Consider the following 25,706-nt stretch of genomic DNA (forward strand, 5'->3'; position numbering starts at 1 on the left):
AGTCCAGGCCTCTTATCTTGAGCATCCACATTGGAGGTAAAACAGGAGGGCGGCAGTGACCACTCTCGCCTTTTTTAGATCTATCAGTAGCCACTCAGGTGATGCACAAGCAAAAGCTGACTGGAGACAAGGGAAGAATCAGATTAGTAAAATATGGGTATGGAGGCATGAAGTTAAACAGAGAATTAAAAGGAATGTCAAGCTCTAACTTATTAGAACTGTGTCGGCCAGACAACTATGTTGACTTTATATGGTCAACCATCTCCCCCGAAATGCCATCTATGGGATTTAGGCAAAACATCTACACGGTTTTGATGAAGAATCGTGGTTAAAAAAACTAGCAGTAACAAGGGATTTACGCAGGTTAAAGTTGTTAGATGTGAGCCAAGAGACGTATAAAAAGGAAGCAAAAGCCATAAGAAATAATTATAAGCACTGGACCAGAAACCACAGGATGGTTCGGTCGCAAAAAGACTGGGAGTTAATGCTAAAGCTTTTAGCTGAGACGAACTCGAGAAGCTTCCAGACGGTCATGGGACACACTTCCTTGTGCAACCGAGTACCGTAAAATGAATGGGCAGAACATCTCTCCTGTATCTTTAAGAAGCCTCGAGATGACGTGACAATCATGCCATCGAATAGTGACTGGAAATTGAACCTGGATGAACCAATTGAACCTGGATGAAGAAGAGATTATGGACATATTCTTTAAATCTTCAACAACTAAATGTAACGCTCACCTGATTCTCGCAGAGGCGCCGGTCTTGACTGGGCGACTACCGTATCTTCAAAGGTGATGTGCAGCACCCGGTTGGCTCTTTGGGCTGGACCTCTGTGCACTGTATGCCTGACGTGTAGAGTAAGATGTCTGCAGATAGAAAATATGGGGGTTAATGAACTGGGGTTATTGGGGTGTCCCTATCTCTTTCCTCTTCTCCTCTCCTGTAGACCCCCAAAGGTTAACGCTCTCACCTTAGGTAAGTGAATGCCGAGCTCTCCATCTGCCTCGGGGCAGGGTGCTGTAACCAGTTTCCTCACTGGATAGGTAGCGCAGGCCTCTTGACTTCAGAGGACTGCTGTCCGTCGTTTACTGCACGAACGGTAAGTTTCGAGTAACTCAAATGTCTTTAAAGTCTTTAATAATGATGTCTCTTGTTTTGCAGGGTTCCGGCGATGGCGGATGACGGGCTGAAGTGAGTTGGAGATGGAGCCCGTGTGAGGAATAGAAGCGCCTGGAAGCACGTAAGTAAGCGCTTGTTGCCAGCTTCACGATGCGCTCTAACTGTCTTTTTATTTTGCAGGTACAAGTTCGGAGCGGCTGCAGGGTGCCGGAATACCCACTGGGTTAGATGTGGAAAGGAGTATTGGCACGTGAGTATTAAAGTTCCCCAATGTCTTTAAACGCACCTTGTTTTGTCTTTCAGATGCGGGATGCAGCGCCGACGGCCTCCGGAGCGTGCGAAGAGTTGGTAAGCTTTTGTCTTTCAGATGCCGGAATGCAGTGTGAAGACCTCCGGAGCGCACGAAGAGTAGGTAAGCCTTTGCCTTTCAGATGCCGGAATGCTAACCTGTTCTTTCTTGTCTTTATAGGTGTTGCTGAAGACTGGATTCAGGATGGTAAGCCTTTTCCTTTCAGATGCCGGAATGCTAACCTGTTCTTTCTTGTCTTTATAGGTGTTGCTGAAGACTGGAGTCAGGATGGTAAGCCTTTTTCCTTAGGCCCAGGACCGGATGCAGAAGACACGATGAGCGTTCTGCTGCAGAGGGTGCAGAATAACGCAAAGCAAGATTCATCCACCGGGTGTGGTTTAAATAGCCTCCTGTAGTGCTTAGGTGTCTCCTTCCACAGCCACGCCTAGGTAAGAAAAGAGTTCCTGGTAAGAAAAGAGTTCCTGCCTTCCAGAAGAGTTCCAGTGTTCTGAATCTAGGGAGTGGCTCCAGCCCCACCCAACAGGAAAAGTAGTTCCAAACAGAAGAGGATCAGAGGCTCAACTGGCAGGCAAGTAAGCAGCATGGTCTGCTGCAGGTAAGTCCACCCAAGCATTATGAGCCCGGCGCTTCCAGCGCTGGGACTGGGCATATTTATGAGCCTGGTGCCACTGGCGCCAGGACTGGGTCCAAAAGGTCCCAATTGGGACTGGTTGGCACTCGGAACCTGGGTTATGGATCTGCTTCCAAGGGAGTTGGGAAAACCCTGACCTTTTGGAAGCAGAGATCATGACACTAAAGCTGCTGGCCATAGTGGTCTTACATACCAGGTTCTCAAGAACGAAGCAGAGTTTTGGGCGAGGTTCTTGAAGCAACTATTTGAGGAGATTCTAAGGGTAAAACAATGTCCTCCCTCTTGGAAAATAGCTTTGGTTATGCCATTCTTCAAGGGGGGGCGATAGGATGATAATTCCTATCGCCCTCCGTGACATTGAGAGTAAGATCTTTATGAAGCTGTTAGTAAAAGAGCTCCTAACCTGGGTGGATCAGGTGGGAGCTATGTCCCGCTTTCAAACAGGGTTCAGGAGTGGGCTGTCCACCTCGCTAAATGGGTTGATCTTGAATTTGGTGAGTGAATCGACTACGGGAAAGCGAGTCATGCCATTATATGGCGCTTGGATTGATCTATCTAAAGCATTCGACCAGATTGATCGATCTAAATTGTGGACCAAGCTTAGGATAAAGGGCATTCCAGAAGTTTTGAAAACTGGTCTTTGAATGGTCAGGTCATACCACGAGTAGAAGATTTGATATACTTGGGTTAAAAGATCTACGCAAGCCCGGTAATGATTAATGTGGAGCTTGATATCTTAAACAAAGCTCAGATACGGATACCGCACATGAAAAAGATCAATACTAGGTATCCTGCCCGTGATAAAATATTATACAGCAACGATAGTGACGGTCCTTTTGTACGGCCTAGAGGCCAAAACACATAAATTGGTCCAAAATAGAAGGCAAAATATGGAAGAAGCCTTAAATCTGCCCTCGAGTACCCCGGATTGGAATTTGCAGTTCGAACTAGGCCTAAAATCATTAAGGTGTCTAGCGGATTGGAAATTAGTTTCACTCTACAGAGAGATTATAAGCCCAAGGCCAGGTTCTCTGTATAAGGATATAAGAGCGCATCTAACTACTGCAAAATCCCGAATCCTGGCGGAGTTAGAAGAGAGAGTAAGAACTACCTTAGCTAAAACAGTATTAGATACAGAAACCTTAATTACCAACCCTCTGAAGGTAAAACGTGATTTAGAACACTTGGATTGGATAGAAACTATAGCCAGAGTACGAAGTTCAATCCCACATAAAACATTCTTGATAGCTGAAGAAAATCTAGGCTATCTCCCTCGTTACTTGGAAAAATATCCTGATCACAAGATCAGGAATAATTTCCTATGGATAAGATTGAACCTCTTACCTACTGGCGAGATCCTAGATATACGTAAGCAGGGGGAGAAATTGTGTCACTCCAACAAACCAGTCGCTTCGTCACTTACTAATGGAGTACGAAGTGACTTGGGCCCTGAGATTGGACTAGCTAAGAAGATTTGTCTATAGGGAGGAAGGAATCTTATCAGCCCACCTTTGGTACAGAATGATTTCAGGACACGAAGTACTCCTTACATCAGCAGTGGTAGAAATACTTAAGGCACAGAATTTCCTTACTTAGACCTGTTGGGAAGAGGACAGCAGTTGGCTAAACTCAAGTTGTTTAATTAAACAAAAGGTAACACTTACCTGAGGCCGAGGAACCTTGGTACTAGCCCCAAAAGAAGAGATAGCATGATGTCAACAGGGGGATTAGTTACTAGATGGATATGAAAAATATGAACATTCTAGGATTGAAGTTGATATTTTTTTTTACACAAATTCGATGCATTGTATATATTGAAAGTTTTTATTTGGAAAGTCTTTATTTTTTAGTATGGAAGTTGTGAATGTTTAAAGATTTTGTAAAGGTTTAAACTTTTCTTTCTTTAAGCCAAATACAAATAAAAAAAACCCACAAAGAGTTCACCTTGCTTCTGTAGGGGTTCCATTCCCCATATTCAATGGAACACAAAAGTTCCACTTGCAAAACCATGACAGTTCAACGGGTTCCCTTCGGGGTCCCCTTCCCCATTCTCAGTAGCTCCCTCTTTGCTTATTTCACTTTAGTTTGTCATGCAGTTCACTTGTTCAATGGGGCTCTCTTAGTCGTGACGCAGTGGTCAGACCGCACGCTCCACACACTACAGGTAGCGCAACCAGGTGCCCAGGGCTTAAGCTGTGCCCTCTTGTTAAAGTATGTTAGCCAAAATAAGATTCTCTTTCAACATTTAACTTTCTTTATAAATAACTGTTTCTTCATATTTTCTTTACTGGGTTTCTGTGGTTCTCCTGGGTCACTCCCCTGCCTGGAAACCTTCCCAGTATATAAATCTTTATGGTGGGGTCTCTGCAGCCCTCCTGGATAACTCTCCCACCTGGGGTCCACCCCAATGCTTAATACATTTTTTGCTGGATCTCTATGGGTTCCCTGCGTCACTCCCCTGCATAGAAACCTTCCCAGTATAACATTCTTTATGGTTGGGTCTCTGCAGCCCTCCTGGATCACACTCCCACCTGGTGGTCACCCCAATGCTTAATTATTCTTTATAGTGTTTCTTGGGGATTTTGCTCACACTTCATCTCTTCATATAGCTCACCTTTTCTAAATGTCTTCCTCCTTGGCACAGAGGCAGTTTACTTTAAAGTACATTTCACATGGAGACTTTCGAAAAACGTCTCTTCCTTTCTTTGAAGGAACGCGACCACTTCCATACAATGTATACTTTCAACTGGATAGAATAGAAGTGTTCCCTTAGCACTCGCAATCCAAGTCCCACAGGGTTTTTTAACCTCTCACATGCACTGGCTCTCCTTTGAAGACTTTCCTTTCTATTGCGTTTGCCACAAACATTGTGACATGCCTCTAGGGGTTCTTCCTCTACCCCTCAGGCACTCCAGCACAGTCACAGTGCCCCAGGAGGCAGAGCACTCCTTTTGGCGGGTGGAAGAAAGGCCCCTCAGCTGGCTTTCTCCTTCTGCCTTGCCTCTGTCCAAAGGAGCTTCAGCTCCTAAACCACACCTGCCAGGACCAACAGCCTTCCTAGTGCCCAGGGTGTGGGAGCTTTACAGCCTGCAGCACTGCATTCACAGGCACCGGCTCCCGTCAGAGCCTCGCCTCCTTTCAGCTTCTCTTCTGGCTTCACAACCACATCTACTTCTGTCACTACCAGGACTGCTACGGATGTTTTCTCTCACCCTTTTATACACATTGGTGAGCATACTTACTTTCAATTGACTGACCTTGACTGCCCTTGTTATTGGGGCAGCTCCATTGAGTATGCTGGTGTGCCTCTGTTTGCATCTTCTTCGTCCCAGTACCATAGTGCTGTTTCACATAAGTAGTGTGTATTCCTCCTGACTCCCTCTTCTTCGTCACAGTACTATAGTGGTGTTTTCCAAAGGCAGTATGCATTACAGTATGCATTACTCTTGGCACCCTCTTCTTCTTCAAAGTACTTTGGGAAACCTCAGGGAAAACAACGGGATATGACCTTTTCTCGGTCATCTGAGAGAGGGTCCTATGGGGGGTGAATGGCAGAATGCTCTCAGAATTCTCACAAAGGTTACTTGCGCCTAGCCTTTTACATTTTTAGTTCACAAAAGAAATCTAGATTGGTGGTTGACTAATACATTTTTATTGGTTGAGTACCTAAAGTAGCGCCCTTAGTAAAAATGTGCCAACAAACTCCATTTGGAGGCATGTGAAATTGTGAAATTGTTTTGCCCTATCCCAGGCTTTTTCAAGGCACAGTTTTGAATAGGTGTACAATATTGTGTGTGCTATTCCATTAGCCCAGTCCTGCACATAATTCACACAATATCAACCAATCAACCACCAATCTAGATGTCTTTTGCGAACTAAACATTTAAAAGGCTAGGTGTAAGTAACCTTCCAAACCCTTTTTCCCTTGTTGCTCAGCTGACCTCAGATTGACAGGGCAGACACCCAATGCGCTCTGGTCAATCGATACTGTGGGAGGGCTTTGATAGCTCAGGGCAACCAATTAGAAACAGGGTGGATAAGGGGGCATGAACTATGGGGCGTCTTTTGTGATGGAGCATGGAGGATCAGAGAGGTCCCAAGTTTGAACATCTGTGATCTTAGAATATTTTTTAATGAAATCTTGTTTTCTAAGTTGCGTTGGGTCCAGTGCTGTCTTCTCAGATTGTGGCCTGAATGGCACACGAGTAGCGAGTGCCCTGGAACAGGGGACTAGGTGGTGGCTCATCCCACCCCCATGCAGACTGCAAACCGGGTGCAGAGGTGCCCACTCCTACGGGAAATGGCTTTGGCAAGTGTGATGCCATGCTGGGATACTAAACACCATTATGACAAAGCGTTTGATCAGTGCAGCCAAGAGAGAAAAATAGGCAGCTCCTAACAAGGAAATCACAGAGGCAGACCCTCGTGATTCACACTTTCTACGAGCACCCTGTTCCATGTTTTTAGGGAAACGGATACTGTGAGGGGTCAGAAGTGCGATGTGGGCAGGTAGAAAGTTTTTTCACAAGTAGCTATTGTATTAAATAATGAGGATGTGTTAAACTCCCCTCTTCCCCCTAAAGAGGATTTCCCTGCCTATTAAACTAAGAATAAAAGAAAACACTAATAAAAGGAATCTGTCGCTCACACTTTTACATACAACAAATTCATTCAGGTATCATCTGGCCATTCAAGTTCAACAAAATAACAGTTCTATTCAAACATAAACTTTGTAACCATGTATCCTTGTAACCAGGGGCAAATCCCCTTTACCGGGATAAATGCAGGATTCTCCACATCAAAGTTCCAATCAAGAAAGTTCTTTTCAATAGCCAAATTCTATTTCAAACACAACACAAAGTTCTTCTCACTCAAAAAGTCTTTCACTTGGCACTTGAATTGTCTTATGATTAAACACAATTTATCACTCTTTAAAAGGATTGTCTAAAGCTTCCACAAGTTCTTGCTCAATAAACCAAAAAGACTGTCTTCACACTTCCGGTAAATATCTCAATATAACTTATTTTCTCTGAAGAACAACTGCATTCATACTTCTCCTTCATAAACAACGTTTTATCAGGATGGTTTTTACCACAGTTCATCACAACACATTAGTGTACTTACCACTTTCTTTCCACCAGAACCTTCTACCACAATGTAGTACTTCAATATCGTCTTCCTGGTCCACTAATCTGCCAGGACTAACCACCAATAGGCCCTTACTTGGTATATTTCCAGGATAAAACTCCTACCACTACTACAAGTACTCTGTTCTGTGATGAGGCTTGCTTCCATCTTTAGAAAGGTCTTTCAATTTCAACAACATTGAAGGATTACTTGAGATATCCCCACTACCCTTAGTTTCCCAGCACCTGAAATGATTACTTGAGATATTCCCTCCACTCGTGGATTCTCAGTACCTGGAATAATTCCTTGAGATATCCCCTTAACCCCTAAACACCCAGTACCTACAGTGATTCCTAGACACACCCTACCTCCAAGCCCTGAATTCCCAGTATTTGGAATGATTCCTAGTACCTGGAATGATTCCTTGGGAGATCCTGTCCAACCCTGAATCCCCAGTACCTGAAATTATTCCTTGAGAGATCCCCTCCACCCCTGTCATCCCCCACGCCCCCCCAAGTGATTCCTCGAGACACACCCCAAACCCTGAACTCCTGGTACTTGGAATAATTCGAGAAATCCTCTCCACCCCTGGACTCCCAGTACCTGGAATAATTCCTTGAGATATCCCCTACACTCATGAATTCCCAGTACCTGGAATGATTCCTTGAGAGATCCCCTCCAACCCTGAATCCCCAGTACCTGAAATGATTCCTTGAGAGAACCCCTCCACTCATGCATTCCCAGTACCTGAAATGATTCTGTGAGACATCCCCTGGACTCACAGTACCTGGAATAATTCCTTGAGAGATCCTCCCTCTGTCTTTTATTACTTACAGATTTTAAACTCGACCGTTGACCACCTCGATGCAAGATGTAATCGATTCTTCGTCCTGTCCATGGAGCTCCAGTGTCTGACTCATCTGAGGTCCCATCAGGGTAAATGGGGGGTGCAATGCATTTCCTTCTGCCCTCTTCTTTCTCCAAAGTCCTAACCAACCGAATACAGAGAAAAGAAAGGACATGTGAAATAACTATGAGTGAGCCTCACTTGCAGAGCACGGAGGGCACGAAGCGACGGCAGGGTGACCACTGAAATGGAAAGGTCTGGAATGACTTGCATCCTCTGCAAATCCTTCATACCCCTCTCTGGGTCGGTTAGAGGCCACCCTCAATAAGAGCGCATATGCAAAATGCAGTCCTACATGCATCTTTCATAAGCAGAGCTGCTTTACCATGACTAGTAATCTGGTGGCATGTTCCAAGAAGATCATATTCAGGAACCAAACGGGCACTGTTAGGGTTCTCCGAGATACAGAGAACATTTTGCAGGCGCAGTGGGAGGTAGTTTTCAGATGAGATTGGATCTTTGAACATTAAGGCTTCCCACAGCCTCCCAGCCCCATCGGGTGGCATGAAGACACCCAGTCCAAGCCCTGCTTAATTACCCCCAATGCAATACCTATGGCTTGCACTGCAAAGCACCTGCGGCCTACGTACCATCACTCAATGGCCTAACGTCAAAAGCACCAGCAAGAGCTGAACCAGTCTCTGGCTTCCACCCCTCCCGGCAAGTCGCACGTGAGACATCATCAGGCGGACTTCTCCGCACTGTGGGCGCTTGTCTAATAATCCACAAATTCATGTTGGCTTCAACCTTTCCTTGATCAGGGATCCCCCCGTACACTTCATTTCTGACCTCGTCCCGTCTCCACCCGCTCAGACTGCTAAGTGTTGCTGTCAGCCCAATTTGGAAACAGGTTAATTAATGCCAGGTATGTGCATAGGCTTAACATGATTAGTCTACCACCCAGCAACGCCGACCAGTTGCTAATGTCGACCAGAAATTAACTATCAGTTGAACCGGTCTATACTTGCAGGCCGACCAGAAGACCCACCGATATCATTGCACAGAAGCAGTCGGAAGGTCTGACTGTCCAACTCCTTCACACATCCAGTCACTCACACACCGCAGAGCTAGGCGGCCACCAAACAGCAGACTTCCACCTAAACTAACCAACAGCACCAGGCTTCAGCCAGCTTCCGGCTGTGATTGAAGCCGAACAAAGTCCACCTGTAGACCGGCTCAGCACCAGCCATGCCCTAGTGCACGAGTATCAGCCTTCACACCTGAAATTTCTGACTGGCCTCATAAATCCTTTGCTTGACACCCTAAGAGTTGCTATGCAGCTACTTTCATTACAAGTTGACCACTGGTTTTCAATTGCAACCCCTGCTGTGAAGAATGAGTTACCTTTGGAGACTTTGCGCAGAGTTCACAGCATCGTCGTATAACATCTGTGGCTGGAGGAGAGTACCTGTGAGGAAAAAGCCAGAAGTCACATGTAGGAACAAGGTGACACATAACTGACCAGCCCTTCTCCAGAGCACAAACAACTCTTGCAACCCTTTCCTTTCTGCTTCTTTAATCCATGCAAAACCTGATGGCCTCCTTGAGGGTGCATGCGATCACAGTTGAGTGCAGCAGAAATTCAATGCTAAATGTGGCTATAATAGCATTATAGCTCACCACTGACGGCAGTAACTTTCAGTAATAGCCCCCCCCCCCCCCCCAAGTAATAAACGGGGGAGGTCATTAGCCATCAATGGAGCCAAAGACAGGAGGGCTATAATGCTATTAGAACATTCCACCAATTGGGGAAGAATGTTCTTTTTGAAAACAAGGAGCAACAAAGCAGGAATGCTAGAATAGTGAGAGGAACGACTTCCGCCAGGTTTCACGTGACTGTGGACCAGTCATACAACCTTGAGCTGTGCCTGAAGCTGTGAGCTGTGCCTAAAGAAGAGGCTTGTAGGTTTACCAGCTGCCTTCCCTTCCAGTTGAAATATTGCCACTCAGAGGGCATGGATATCCATCTCTCACTCTCTGCAACATAAAGCAGAGCTCTGCATACCAGCAACGAGTGTACTGCGATTACATTAACGCATACAACAAGGGTCCACAAATGCACTAGAGTTGAACGGCACCACACTGTCAAGACCCCTCAACCAGCAGTGCCACACAACAAGAGGGACAGGGGTACAAACAGTGACAATGATCCCAACAAACTGTAACAGGAATGACAAAGATCTGCACACAGGGATTAGGCAATGGCAGTCCCCGAACCCCACAGCACACCACACAGTAACTCACAGCTGCGACATGAAGACCATCAGCCAGCACAACCCTTGGGGGCAAAGATAAAAGAAAAAACAGGAACAGTAAAATGTACAGTGGAGCAATGAGAGGCACATTACTATCCCCAGAATCATAAATACTAGATAGAAAGCGCTTTGGCACCCTTGGTAGGCACTGTGCTGACTTTAGGCAGATTCATGCCCACCTGTACATTGCGTAGGCTGGCGTGTTCTGCTGGCAACTACCAATGGCAGGGGGCAGGAGGGAGAACTGAACAGCAGGTATAAGCAGACCCCTAGGGCCCTCTGGGGATCCTTGCTTATCGAGGAGATCCCCATGCCAAAGCCTAAGGCGGATAATGCTCCTACGGAAGGAGTTTGCCCCACAAATGACTGATCTCTTGATTAGGTGATGGACCATGAGCGATGGTGGGCGATGGGCACTGCAGCTTCCGACTCCAGTTGGCCCCGTTTACATGAACAGAAATGCTACTAGTTACTCCTTACCCATTGATAAACTGCCCTGTATGATGGGATGTGGTCTTCCATGCTGATGCATGGCCAGGTGCATAACCAGCGACCGATAGCCTGGCAGTTTGCATGGATTTGCGTCCACCATTTTGAGGCACCGCCCGATATGTCTGCACTCGTGCTACTGCGTTCAGTGGCCAGTAGTGGCTGGTCCAGAACATCCATTCTTCTGCTAAGAGTCTGCTCTTTTAGACACAACAACGAATAGTCAAACCCATGTTGGCTGCGGCCATTTAGAAAGTCCCATTTATACTGGATAAGGGGAGCGTCTCACCAGGTCTCTGCCCCCCTTGAAGGATCCAAATAGGGAGATACCCGGCCTGATCGCAACCACCTCATTGCACCATCACAAAGCCGCACAGCGGTGGGACATCTCACATGGGCTCTACAGACCTCAAGGCACATCATAGGGTGACATCTTGCTTAGTCATTACTACTCCCAAATACACGGGAGAATGCAACATCTCGTCTAGTCATTGGCCCATTGGTTTTTAGAGGTACGATAACATTAGTTGCTCTCAATGTGGTCTCATGATAGACTCTAACAATCGCATCAGCCGTCTCCAGCCTTGCTACCTCCCCCACAAAGGGGGGGGGGACCAGGCTGATTACCTAGGTTATGGCCCATTGAACACAATCACACCCTAACCTGCCCTAACCTCCCCCTTGTATTTTTATTATTATGTTATTTATCTTGCGTGGACTTAGCTTCACGAAGCAACGGAGTGCTTTACAGGGGTATACAACAATACAGGTACATAACAGAGCGCTTCACAGAGCAACAGTGCAGATACATAATGAAGTGCTTTTCAGAGGTAACAAAAGAACAGATATACAGCATGGGGTTAGATGCAGAGGGGAACAGAGGAGGGGTACAGATGCACCGGGTGGCAGGGAGGAGAGGGGTGAGTGGCATCTAGTGAGGCAGGTGGCGCGAGGGGAGATGTGATAGCCTAGGTGTTGAGGAGGAGAGATTCCTAGAAGAGATAGGAATGGAGTTATTTTCCGAATTGTAGGAGCCCGTCTGATACGGATGGGGAGGAGGTGCCATAGTCATTGGGCGTAGGCATAGAAGGCTTGATTTCTGGTCCTTTCCTTTTTGCAACAGCGGATTTCAAGTCTGCATGTGTCCTGGCTTCTGGTGGAGCGCTGTCCACTCGAGATGCTGAGTTTCTCAGCGAGGTAACTGGGTGACTTGAGGGCAACTGCCTTATAGATGATGCAGCAAGACTTGAATTTGTGTGCACAGTAGGAGCCAGTGAAGGTTGATGAGGGCCGGGGTGATCTGGTCGTATCTGCATAGACCCTTGATGAGGCATGCAGGCGCATGTATGACACTTCTCAAGAGCACAAGGGAGGATGAGGAGGCCTTCGAGGAGGGCATTGCCCCCATACAGGTGGCATAGTACCAGTGCATGAACTGTGGATTTAAAGCTGTCCAGAGGGAGGAAGGGCTTGGCTTTACGCAGGAGGGAGAGCGGATACCAGGCTGTCTGAGTTTTCTTAGGTGTGTTTGCCTTGAAGGAGAGGTGTTTGTCGATATATAACCCAAGGGACTTGGCGCAGGAAATTAGTTTAGGTGTGAAGCCCCCAGAGGTCATTGTTTATAGCCAGGTCTGTATGTCTTGGTGTTCGGTGTTGTTGGTGAGGAATAGGCATTTGGTCTTGGAGTGGTAGAGCTTCAAGTATGCAATGGACATCCAAGACTGGATCAGCGAGTGGCAGGTTTTGAGCCTATGGATGTCCTTGATCGAGTCGATCTTGAGATATAGCTGTGTCTCATCGGGGTATTGGTGGATGTGGATATTGTGTGTGGCTAGGAGGGCTCCCAGTGGCTCCATATTTATATTGAAGATCACTGGGGAGAGGATGGAACCCTGCAGGACTCCACAGGTGATGGGTAGCATTGACGATCTAGAGGAGTCCATCTGAAGTAACTGCTGGCGGTTGGTGAGGTAGAATTGAACCAGCGTAGGACAAGGTTGCTGATCCCTATGCGCCAATGTATGGTGTCTAAGCGCCTGGTGGTCTACTGTGTCGATGGCGGCTGAGAGGACAAGTACAACCAGAAGGCAGAGATGGGCGTGGTCAAGGATGTTGAGGGCGTAGTCGACCCCCTGTATGGTTACTGTCTCCGTGCTGCATTTGGGTCTGAACCCGGATTTATAGGTTTGGAAGAGATTGTTGGTGTCGATGTGTTGCTGCAGTTCTGCAGCTACCGCTTTCTCGATAATACCTACGAAAGAAAGATGGGTGATGGTGCGATAGTTACCGAGGTTGTCAGGATCCAGAGTGGGTTTATTTAGTAGAGGGAGGATTTGTCCGTCCTGTTTTTAGGTTACATGGGAAGGTGCTGTAAGGAACTCTTGGTGGCAACAGTAAAGACAGACACGTAATCACAGTTCAAGGGTATTTATTAAACTGTATATGCGGGTTGGAAAAATGCCTAATCTAAACCTAAATCTAAGATTGGAGCAAGCTAGGACCATCAGATAAAAAGGCAGTCCTAGTGGTTTCTTGTCAAATAAAAGGGCCTATACTAAGAAAAACCTATTGCCAATCCTTATGCAAAATACAAACAAAGAGTGTGGGATAGGGTTCACAGGAAAGAAAGAAATGATCACAAATAATGTCAGGATGCGGTAGTTGTGGGTCTCCCTTCCCCATGTTTTGAGCACAGGACAAGGCGGGACTCCGGAGCACAGCACACGCTCAAGCTTTCCCAGCACGAGCCAAAAGTTCCGCTCTCAAGTATCAGGACCTTCGGTGGTTAGTCTCTTTTCTACAAAAAGTCTCTTGCCTCTGAGGAGCTGATATACTCCAAAAATAAGAAACAAAAGTTCCTTTCTGCTTGCATGCTGAGTGATGTCTTTTCACCCCTGGATTCTCCTCTTCTGTGCTCATCCCTTCTCGACTGTTTGCCTCCCTCCGTCGGCTTTTCAACACAATCTTCTCTGTAATGTTCACGAATCTTAATATCTTTTTAAACAATTCTCTGTGGACATCCCTCTGCCGGGTTCACTCTTGTCAACACACTATTTACTGTGACTTCTGTCTCTGCCCCCTTTCCTCCGTCGGGTTCACTCTTGCCAGCTTTTGCAATTCACACAGTGCAGGATTCACTTTCCTTAGCTTTACCTTAATTTGCTGGTCAAAGACTTTCGATTGTATGGATGATTTTGCTAGACTCCCATATGACCACTTTCACCCTCTTCTCGTGCCGTTCCCAAGGACTTCTGGTAATGGTAGTTTCAACAATAAGGTAATCGCCCAGAGTTTCTCAAGTGAACACCCACGTGGTGTCTGACTCCTCTGTAGCTGGTTTTCCCCTCTCATATCAAAGCAACAGTTTTTGTACTTTCTTCAACGACCCGTTTGCTACTTTTGTTCAACACAGTTTGGTTTCTCATCGGCTCTCTCCTCGACTCACCGGCTGTGATGGACCGCTGGCTTTTCTCGTCTCTGCAGTCAAAGCAGGTACCACGGTGGCAAGCACCATCTCTCGGCTAGGTTATCACTGGAGGAGGGCCCTGTGTACTGTTGACATCTGCTGCAACACGTGCTGACTATTGTTCGCGGTCTTAGGATTCCTTCTGTGGAGGTTTCACAGGCCTTGATCAGAAAGGATAAGGTCACTTCTCTCCTCGTCACCCTCTCGGTTCACGCCGTCTTGCTCCTCTTGAACTACGGTGCTGAGTTAGCTCTCTCGTTGTGCGGTCTGCTTTGCTCATATCGTGCTCTCGTGCTCCACCTTTTATCCCTGTGGGGAAGGGTAAGGGACGTCAGGGTGTATGATTCTGGTCAATTGCCTGCCTTTGCCTGACCCTTGTGGTAGGACATGTCAGGTAAAAGGCTCTGGTGTTTGTCCGTCATCTTTCGTGGTGTGCGAAAATGTTTGTGCTAGAAAAGGGGTAGAGCGGAAAGTGTTCGAGTATCCTACGAGATAGGATGGGGACAAGGTATAAGAAGGGGGATACCGCATCTCACCCGTCGGTGTCCCACTTCCACTCCCCGAGGACCCCCCCATCCAGGTGATCCTCCCTCACTGGTCCACCCCCAGGAACTGGACCCAATAGCGATGGCTGTGTCCTGGCCACCTGGATGACAGATCCCCGGGGACTAGTCAAGGAGACACCTTCAGGTTTCTCACACCCCCTTCTTCCATGCGATGTAGCCACATTTGTTTCACAGGGGAACCAGGAAAGAAAATCTCCATTTCCCTGGTCTTTTCCTTTTCGGTGTTCCACGGTGAAACAACAGGTTTGTAGGTCTAGAAACCATTGCATGACTCGAGGGTTGGAGTCTTTGCGTTGGCTAATCCAAACTAGGGGTGAGTGAACTGTGATAAGTTTGAACTTTCGTCCTAATAGGGAGTATCTAAGATGGATTATGGCCCACTGGATGGCGAGGGCCTCTAATTCCATTGCGGAGTAATTTTTTTTCACATGTGAACAGTTTGCGGTTGGTGAATAATATGGGATGTTCCAATCCATCGCAAACGTGGGATAAGACTGCTCCTAACCCTGTAAATTAGGCATCGGATTGTAAGATGAATTTCATAGAAAAGTCGACTTCTTTAGGCTCGGGTTCCGATACAGAGTCTGTTTCAGGGTGTTATAGCATATCTCATTCTCGTCATTCCAATGAAGTCTCTGTGGTTCAGCATTTTTAAGTGTATCTGTTAGCCGGGCTGTTTTATCCGAAAAGTTGGGGATAAACCTACAGTACTATCCTATGTGCCCGACAAATGCGCTAAGATCTCCTTTGGTCTTGGGTGTTGGTGTATCTAAGACGGCTTTTACCTTGTCATGTTGAGGCTGCACATTCCCATTCCCTATGAAGAAGCCGGCTCACTGGGCCAATCTGCCCTAACTGGATTTGCAGTTAGGCCGGCAGTTGAGGACTCATGATGGTATAAAGATCTAGGACAGTGAGCACAATGTTTAGTTTTACGCTGGAAGAGGGAGGTCTGCTACACCCAATATAAGGCGAAGCCTCACCATTGGAGAAGGTCTTGGAAGGTTGCAGGTTCAGGCAGAGCTTCCGCATGTGTAGTGTTCATGTTTGCATTATCTTCCATTATTTCGTGACTCTTTCCAAGGGTCTACAAAAGACTGGAGCAGGCACTTCACCCATATGGGGAGTTGGGGTTTTGAAAGAAATCAGCACCAGCAAATCTGGGTTTTTAATTGCATAACCTACCCACCTATTCACATGCTTCTGCCTGGCATGCGGCTATCAAAGACACTGCAACTGCAGCACCATACGTGCAGCCACTGCATGTGTGCAACATGGTGCCTTTCTTAGAACAGCAAGGCTTTAAACTGGGCAGACCTCTCTGAAGGGTATTTCACAATTAGAGGTACATATCACTCCGTTTAAGGCTCTTTGGTGTGGTCTTGATGTGCTTTGGGAGTATTGAAGCCCGAAAGGTTCTTTCTATCAAATACTCTCAAACATATAGTGAGTAATGTGAATAAGGGCAGAAACCAAGTTGCATGTGAGCATCTGGACCTTCTGCTCCATCCTCAATAGCCTGAGCTTTTGTTCAAGAGATCTGCAAAGCCCCTCCGCCTCTCCCCCCTGCCCCAACCCCCAACTCCCTGGAGATGAACTCCAGTGCGGGACAGAGCGTAAAGAGCCCTCACCTGGATGACACCATCCTGGAGAACTTAAGGCACTGAAAAAGGTTGTCTAGTGTGACAAATCGAGAAAATCTGTCCCTCCCCCCAAACGGGAAGCCCCCCTGTGAGGCTTGGGAGGTGAGCCCGCTCCGCCACACCATACCTAGGGGTTATTGCAAGTGGGCCCTCACTGGGAGAGACTCCTCCTTTGGGGACAAGGATTCCCATTCCTGTGAGGAACTCCCTTCACCAGTAGACCTAATGGCATGCATGGGATTATAAAATCTGGTCAAACAAATTCTGCGTCCAAGAAGATTCTGAAGGGTATTATTCTTCGTGAGAAAAAGAAAATATCTTTCATGAAAACTGACCAACTTACTGAGAGGAAGAAACGTGTCATATACGGAAGGGGAACGAGCTCAGAGAGCAGTACGTCTCCACGCAGGGGAAGCACCTTGCTGATGTTAGTCTGAGAAGAGGTGGAGCAATCATGGGACGCGAAACCCACAAAATCCAAACTTGCTGTCAGGCAAGTGAACAAACACTTAACTGTCACTGTACTGTAAAGATGGAGAGAAGAATCATTAGTGGTGGCTTTACCCGGGAAGCGTCCGGGTGGGTAGCGGACCCGCGTAATAACACAGAAACATTTGTAGGGACGCTGCCGCAGAGGATGTGGCTCCCTGGTGAGATAACGAAGTGTATAGAAGAATTGCGAGGACTGCAGGCGAGGGACGCCAAGAATGCAGACTCACAAGCACTATGAAGAACTGGAACTGCTGCCATACCTGTAAGAAGTTGAGGTAGGTTTAGGCTCTAGGAATTAAACCTGCCTGTGCTAAGCTCCATTTGCATTGTGGGGACAGAAACACAACAAAATCTAATTATGAATTTGTCGCATAGAGAACTCACAAATCCTGAAATGAAAGTACTCAATAAGGGACATTCCTTCTCACCATCGAGCAAGAACAACTTTGTGGATATTCAGATTGATTTATTCAAATTCACAAGATGCCTTAAACTTAAGTAATTCTTTGCTACCAAGACATCGGTATACAAACCACCGTAAACACCACCAAAACCAAGCTCACTTACCATCAAAGATGTTGAAGATGCTTGCAGAAAACAACAAGAGCAAACAAGAATGTTTACAAGAACTGGGCATTCAGAATGTAGCAATGACAATTCCTGAACTAAAAACCAAATCGAAATTTACGCCGCAACTCTTCGCGGAAAACTATATAGACACCTTTCACCAAGCAGTAATCAATGACTTGCACAGATTGGAAGACCAACAAACCCATAGAACAGAGACCAAGGGCAATCTAACTAATGAAGAACAGACTGTACTCAGGAACTTACGAGAGGAAACAAACCTCATAATCAAAGAAGCCGATAAAGGCGGAAATATAGTTTTAATGGATAAAGAGGATTACCTCAAAATGGCCCTTAACCACCTGGAAACACCCGGAAACTACCTCAAATTGGACAGCAATCCACAGGCAAAGATTCTTAAAGAACATCAGGAACTGCTAACCAATTACAAAACAGCAGGGCTCATAACAGATGAAGAATACAACTACCTCAAGACAGATCACCCAATTATGCCAAACATTTATTTCCTGCCAAAAGTCCATAAAGCCTTCGATACCATTCCAGAGGGCAGACCAATCATGAGCTGTATTGGAGGGATCATGGAAACACTGGCAAGGTAAATTAACAATGTTATACAAGCACTGGTTACAAAAATACCAAGCTACTTGAGAGACACAATGCACGCTTTGGAGATACTTGCCAATATCAAATGGGAACCCCACTTCCTAATGGCCACTCTTGATGTTAAGGCCCTATATACATCAATCGATCATGAACTTGCCATAACTAGCATGGGGTTTCTCCTAAAACATGAGTCAGCCTCGCACCTAGATCAGGTGGAAATGACCAAAGCCTTCCTCAAATTCTCTCTCACAAACAATATATTCATTTTTAATGGTGAATACTTCAAGCAAACCAAGGGGATCGCAATGGGAGCCAGCTATGCTCCAGCTCTAGCTAACTGCTTTATGCACTCCTATGAACTTAAACATGCAATGAAAGAAGACAAGTACACTAAGCTCATTGTCAATTGGGCAAGATTCATTGATGACATTATCCTAATATGGAAAGGAACCAAAGACGAGCTGAAAGAATACATGGACTACCTCAACACCAATGGCTTTGGTATTGAGCTAACTAGCCACACCAGCAAGGTTCAAATTGACTTCCTGGATCTCACGATTAAGATAGAAGAGAACAAAATCACAACCAGAACCTACCGTAAACCAACGGAAGTGAACTCCACACTGCATGCACAGAGTTGTCACAGAAAAAGTGTTATACGCAACATTCCCAAAGGGGAATACATTCGGGCAAGAAGAAATTGCAATACAGATAAATCTTTCACAGAAGAATGCGACCTACTAGATCGAAGATTCAGATGTCGGGGCTACTCTCCCCAAAACCTGGCAGATGCAAGAAAACAAGCCTGCCAGCTAGAAAGATCACCTCTGCTCACACCCAAACCCAGAAGACAAGATGACAATCCCATGATCAGATTCGTAACGAGATATAACAAAGACAGCTATGCACTCCAAAAAATCTTGACCAAGCACTGGGGACTACTCCGCATGGATGAACATATCAAGCCACTACTAGAAACATATCCTAGTAAGTCATACAGCAGAGCACCAACTCTAAGGAACTTGCTGAGCCCCTCCTTCCTTTCAGACAAACGCATCATAGCACAGGATTGGCTCAGTAAACTTAAACCAATTGGTTTCACGAGATGCGGGACTTGCTCAATGTGCAAGTATGCAACCCAGACCAAATGTGCCAAATTTTCAGGCTGCCCAATGTTTAACATCACTGAGCACATCAACTGTAAAAGTACATGTGGGATATATGCAAAAATCTGTGTTTGCAATAAAATATACATAGGCAGCAACATCCGAGAAACACGCTTCAGGATAAGAGAACATATTAACAGCATATATTCACAAGATCCCAAACTACCATTGGCAAACCACTGGCAGAAGAATCATCAAATGGACAACAAGAGTGGCATTAGGTTCATCGGACTCAAGACTGTCCGGTTGGGCCCCAGAGGAGGAGACAGAATCCAAAAACGGAGACAAGAGGAAGCACGTTTGATTTGTCACTTCAGATGTGTTAAAAATGGCCTGAATAAAGAGCATGACCTGAATGTTTTTCTGTAACCTCCTATTCTCTCATCTCTCCCCATTCTTTTCCCCCCTGGGAACTATGACTTGATACTCTCTGGGCAACCCCTGCCTAGCACACGATTATGCTACACACACCGCGCATAGGTTCACACCCATCATTCAGAGATTAGACAAATGCCGCTTAGACATAACCACCAGAGTTGCATCACCCAACCACCATCATTAGTGGAAGCCATTCCATGGCACCTTGGGCCCTCATCGCGATCTTGGGACAACCATCCCAGCCAGGGATTCATCAACACAGGCTATATTTACACATAGCCTCACCACCCATGGTTCTCCCCATCACGATCCCCTTGTTCATCGCTACCTGCTCCACACAGGGCACTAGGGAAGCCATCAGCTTCCCACAATACACACATACCACTCAAACACTGTAGTGTCCCTCACTGATCCACGACGCATGCGCGATCCTTAATCCTGATGCACACGCGCTGCAATCAGCCCAGAGACACTACGCAATCGCGCATGCGCGATTAGCCACCATACGTGACTCAACGTTAACGCGGACTATTCTTAATTGCGGCTCCCTGAGTGGTATGGCAGATCAGCACAGTACCGCTCAGAACGCCGGACAGAACACACAGGTAAGCCCCACCGTCCGCCCGTATTGATAGCATGCGGCCGTATTCCATAGGACCGGCAGCTATTAACAGCTCCGTATTTCGCTATCCTTTTAACCCGGCAGAGAAACACACACGAGCTCTGCATAATGCCGGTGGTGTGATTTCAATGCCGCATTAGCAACAGCAGACACTGTAACGGCTGGAAACACACAAGAGCTCTTCAAGAAAAGCCCTTGATGTCTTTTCCACACCGCCAATGGGACTTGGCCCCAGCCAGCAACACCAGCCTGGGGCACCCTGTAGACACGCTACAATCACGCTAAGGGAGAGCCACTCGGGCACACCGATTTAGTGCCCAGCCATGCCTCTAAATGGAACTATCCAACCGATTCATCAAATCTTCTTTTCACCTCTCCCTCCAGGGCCCAACAGGAGCCAGGACTGCCATAAGGACAGTCCTTAATACAACAGAACCCCACTGAGGGCACACAGCAATCAGTACATGGTAAGAGGCAATCCACCTCATCCCTATTACCAAATACCATAATCCAACATTTTGCTGACTTTTCTCTCTTCTTCCTCCCCGCTTTTCTTTCAAATTGAAAACCAATTCCTCAATTTCAACACATCAATGTGTTTTGATGTTATGTACTTAACCTGCCACTATTTTTCCACATCACTTAAACACCACAAATGAATGTACTACTACTTGTCACCTAATTGTCACGAACCACATATCACTTGGCACTCTTGAACATTGCTCAGCCTTGAGAAAGACCCTTTGGGTCGAAACACGTGTCGGCTGACCAAACTTGCACAGCAAGTCTCAAACAGTGTTTCTTAAAACACAAATATTTCTTATGAATGAACCACACAAGAAAACACCAATAAAAAACGAATTTTTTCGTACTAACCGCAGTGTTGGAAATAATTATTTTGGATAATCCAAACAAGATACCCGGGAGTAAAAAGACCTTTTTTTCCGCCATACCTGTAAGAATCCCAGGACCATTCCCATAAAAGAGAGAAGGTAACGGGGGACCAGGCAGGCACGAGAAGAATCACGAGGAAAGTAACACAGAACAAATGACACATCCCAGTACCAAAGAAGAGTTACTATATGTGAGCTGTGATGAAATAAGTGTAATGCTGAGTGAAGGAGAAATGGATACAAAAGAATAACCATTGTCAAAGGTGAAGAGCGATAGTTGATGAAAGGAACTAGAGCATTCCTTGGAGGGGAGGAAAGTAGAGACAGTACATTTACCAAATGTGAACTTTGACAAAACAAAGAAGGAAAGATGAAAGTTCCCAGAAGGGACGCGCATGAAAGAGAGAAACCTTAAAAAGGTGAATACAAGAGAGATATAAATAGGTCCTCAAAGAAGGGGACAACCCATGGAACATATTCCTATCCGGAAAAGAAAGGAAAGCGGGTGGGATACCCAAAGCAAAAGGGACTGAAATAAAGAAAAGAGAAGATCAAGAGTTAAGGCATACATAGCCGATACAACCAAACACACACAGTAAGGACTTGCCTAAAGGGGATATAAGCAGTGTACAGTCAAAGAAAAGAGCTGCTAAAGAAAAGAAAATATAATCACGAGAACCGGTGCTGGGAGCACAATGCAACAGAAGGGAATCCTTCTCCTGACTTTATTTTGTTAGGTTAAGTGATGGGGTCAGATAATAATAGTTTTGGGCAGTGGACGTTGATAGTTATTCCTTAGGTAGGGAACATCCGAAAGCCATAGGGATAGCTATGCCTTTCTGACTATTATTTAATTCAACTTGGCTAAAATGTCCTTAAGGAGTCTGCGTCGTCCTTCTGACCAGTCACACTAGCTAAAGAGCTGTTCATGAGTATCAGCATGTCACACCCACGAGGTGTATATATTAAAACGAGCTTCCAGGCAAGGAGAACATTCATTAACTCAGAGGGTTGAATATGTGGACATTGGACTCTCAGAGTCGATAATCACCTTGGACAAGGGTCTGCAACCAGTGGCTTGCCAAACATTCGAGCCCATCATTTCAATGATCCTTCATCATGGACTAAGCTGGCTAGGGCGGCGTGCCAAATGTTAAAGACACTGGTCCAAGGAGGAGAGGTAACCCGGATAAACTTGATGGTAACTAGCTGCCACTGAAGCCGTCTCCTCAGCCCCCAACTCTACCAGACTTTTTCTCTTCAGATAACCATCAACTGTCTTCACAGTCCCCAAAATAGCCTCCTCAGTTATGGGCAATCAGCCCATGACTTGATCTCCTCCACTCCTAGCTCTGTCTTCTCAGGTCCCCACCCCTGGCTCGGTTGCCTCTGGCCACCCAGGGCTTGTACTTGTCAGGCAGCTTCATAGCCGGTTTCCTGTTGCAGTCTCTAATTCAGTCTCAGTCTGCACCATTTGGTATCCCTCCGTTCTGTGCAATTGGGTATGAAGTCCCTGGTCTCCTGGGTGGTACTTCAGCATCTCTCACCCTATAGGGAGACACTGTCTCCCAAGGCAGACACTGCTTGCTTGCATCAGTGTCTCCACACTCTAATTTGTCTGACCAGGAGGCCCATGGCTCCAACTCCTCCACCCCCCCTGCCAGGAGGCCCTTTGCTCCATGTCCCCTTACCCAGAGGCCCCTGGCTCCACCTCCCCATCCTGGAAGTGCTATAACTCTGACTTTTCCAAATGTTACTTAGATTGGACCCCTCCAGTGCCTCCAGTCCCCTCCATCACCATTCTGAAAGCTCCAGGCCCCATACACCATCGGAGGTCCATGGCTCTGCCCCCCCCATTCGAAGCCCCCGGCTCCATCTTGCCCCCAGGAGGCCCTTGGCTCTATCGTCCCTCCAGTAGGCCCTTTGTTCCACATCCCCTTACTTTGAGGCATCTGGCTCCACTTCCCCTTACCCAGAGGCCCCTGGCTCCCCGTCCCCTTACCCAGAGGCCCCTGGCTCCATATCCCCATCCTGGAAGTGCTATAACTCGGACTCTTCCCAATGTTACTTTGCTCGGTCCTCTCCAGTGCCTCACCCAACTCGATCAACATTCTGAAAGCCCCAGAGCCCCATACACCATTGGAGGCCCATGGCTCTGCCCCCCCCTCCATTTGATGCACCTGGCTATTTCTCCCCTGCGCCCCCGCTTTGGAGGCCCTTGGATGCAGCCCCGCTTCTGTTACCCCTGCCTCAGTCTCTGGCTTCCTCCCCTTGCCTAGAAGCCCCTGGTTCTGCAACCTCCTCTCCCTAGAAAAGCTTAGCTCTACCAACAACCCCCCCCCCTTAGAGGCCTGTGACTCCACCCCCCCCCCTTTTCCATGTCTCAGTGCCCCGCTCTCTGGCTTCATCACCCTGACTGGAGGCCCCCGCCTCAGCACCTTCCCTTTGGAGGCCACTGGCTCCACCCCTTAACCCCCGCTCTGCTATGTTTATGAATCGGCATCTATCATGTTATGGTATTTGATATTTGCACAGCACCTACTGCCATTATTATAGACTTGTAGGACCTGGTTTGTAGGTCTGAAACCCTATGTTATAATGTGAGCTTTTGCTCCAGCTGGGTGTGTGAATGTGATGTGTCATCATCTGTGGAATGTGAAAGCTGTGGAGTTCTGCGGGTGACTGTTGGGCTTATCAGGTGGTTAGAGTGTGAGTGGGGTGTGGGGAAGCCCAGTGTTTCTCCTTCCTGTCTTGTCTACCATGTTCCCCACGATCCTATTGTACTGGTGAAGGTGCAGGACCTGGTCAATAAAGTAGCAGTAAACTTATCAGGAGTCACTAGAGTCTTACTTTACCACACCCTACACTACTGACACAAGGTACAAATGCACTGACTATGACGCAAACCCCATGCACTAGACTGTGCTGGACTCACCAATGGCCCATTCCTTGTCCTTCTTGGGTCCCACGCGGCATGGGTCCTCGTAGCTGCTGAAGATCTCGTGCTTTTGCTCCAGGTGGTCATCTGTGAAGACAGAAGGGAAGAGACATGAGTGGGAAAAGATCAGGTGGAGAGATGGAGGATTAAGCGACGGCATCATGTACAAAGAAATAAACTGAATACCATTAAATGAGTTAATAACAGTCACTATTACACTGCTTAGAAGTGGGAGTAACCAGCAAGAAAGGCAACGTGTTTTATTATGACTATTGCAGAGAATGTGGAGACTGTGGGATAGTGTGGCAGACACTAGTGGAAGCACCCTAGGCATGCAGAAGGCACCCCAATGGATGGACACAGCACATAGTGAATCCACACTCATAAACCTCTTCACATAGGTTAGTTACAAGACCAGTAATAATCAGGCAGAGAGATGTGGAGCTCGGTGCACAGTCTGAGCCAGTGTTCCTCAGTAAAGAGCCAAGATCAGTAATAAGGCAGAGAGATGCGGAGCTCAGTGCACAGTCTGAGCCACAGTGTTCCTCAGTAAAGAGCCAAGACCCGTAATAATCAGGCAGAGAGATGCGGAGCTTGGTACGCAGTCTGAGCCAGAGTGTTCCTCAGTAAAGAGCCAAGACCAGTAATAATCAGGCAGAGAGATGTGGAGCTCAGTGCACAGTCTGAGCCACAGTGTTCCTCAGTAAAGAGCCATGACCCGTAATAATCAGGCAGAGAGATGTGGAGCTCGGTGCACAGTCTGAGCCAGAGTGTCCTCAGTAAAGAGCCAAGATGCATAATAATTGGGCAGAGAGATGGGGAGCTCAGTGCACAGTCTGAGCCAGAGTGTCCTCAGTAAAGAGCCAAGATGCATAATAATTGGGCGGAGAGATGGGGAGCTCAGTGCACAGTCTGAGCCAGAGTGTCCTCAGTAAAGAGCCAAGATGCATAATAATCAGGCAGAGAGATGTGGAGCTCGGTGCACAGTCTGAGCCAGAGTGTCCTCAGTAAAGAGCCAAGACCAGTAATCAGGCAGAGAGATGTGGAGCTCGGTGCACAGTCTGAGCCAGAGTGTCCTCAGTAAAGAGCCAAGATGCATAATAATCAGGCAGAGAGATGTGGAGCTCGGTGCACAGTCTGAGCCAGAGTGTTCCTCAGTAAAGAGCCAAGACCAGTAATCAGGCAGAGAGATGTGGAGCTCGGTGCACAGTCTGAGCCAGAGTGTCCTCAGTAAAGAGCCAAGATGCATAATAATTGGGCAGAGAGATGGGGAGCTCAGTGCACAGTCTGAGCCAGAGTGTTCCTCAGTAAAGAGCCAAGACCAGTAATCAGGCAGAGAGATGTGGAGCTCGGTGCACAGTCTGAGCCAGAGTGTTCCTCAGTAAAGTGCCATGACCCGTAATAATCATGCAGAGAGATGTGGAGCTCGGTGCACAGTCTGAGCTAGAGTGTTCCTCAGTAAAGAGCCAAGACAAGTAATCAGGTAGAGATGTGGAGCTCAGTCCAAAGTC

General features: G+C 46.9%; 1 protein-coding gene across 1 annotated transcript in view; it reads right to left on the reverse strand.

Moving 5' to 3' along the window:
• Positions 1 to 25,706, reverse strand: part of LOC138511164 (sphingomyelin phosphodiesterase 5-like) — a 197,476-nt gene that overhangs the window by 9,161 nt on the left and 162,609 nt on the right. Inside the window, exons 5-7 of the mRNA XM_069626670.1 lie at positions 24,193 to 24,282; positions 9,441 to 9,504; positions 8,024 to 8,177 (exon numbers count right to left, since the gene is read on the reverse strand). Of these exons, the coding sequence (XP_069482771.1) occupies positions 8,024 to 8,177; positions 9,441 to 9,504; positions 24,193 to 24,282 (308 nt within the window). The remainder of the gene's footprint in view (positions 1 to 8,023; positions 8,178 to 9,440; positions 9,505 to 24,192; positions 24,283 to 25,706) is intronic.

This window comes from Ambystoma mexicanum, chromosome 6p (assembly GCF_040938575.1).
Source record: "Ambystoma mexicanum isolate Mex_15411 chromosome 6p, UKY_AmexF1_1, whole genome shotgun sequence".
In the NCBI taxonomy this organism is placed as follows: Eukaryota; Metazoa; Chordata; class Amphibia; order Caudata; family Ambystomatidae; genus Ambystoma; species Ambystoma mexicanum.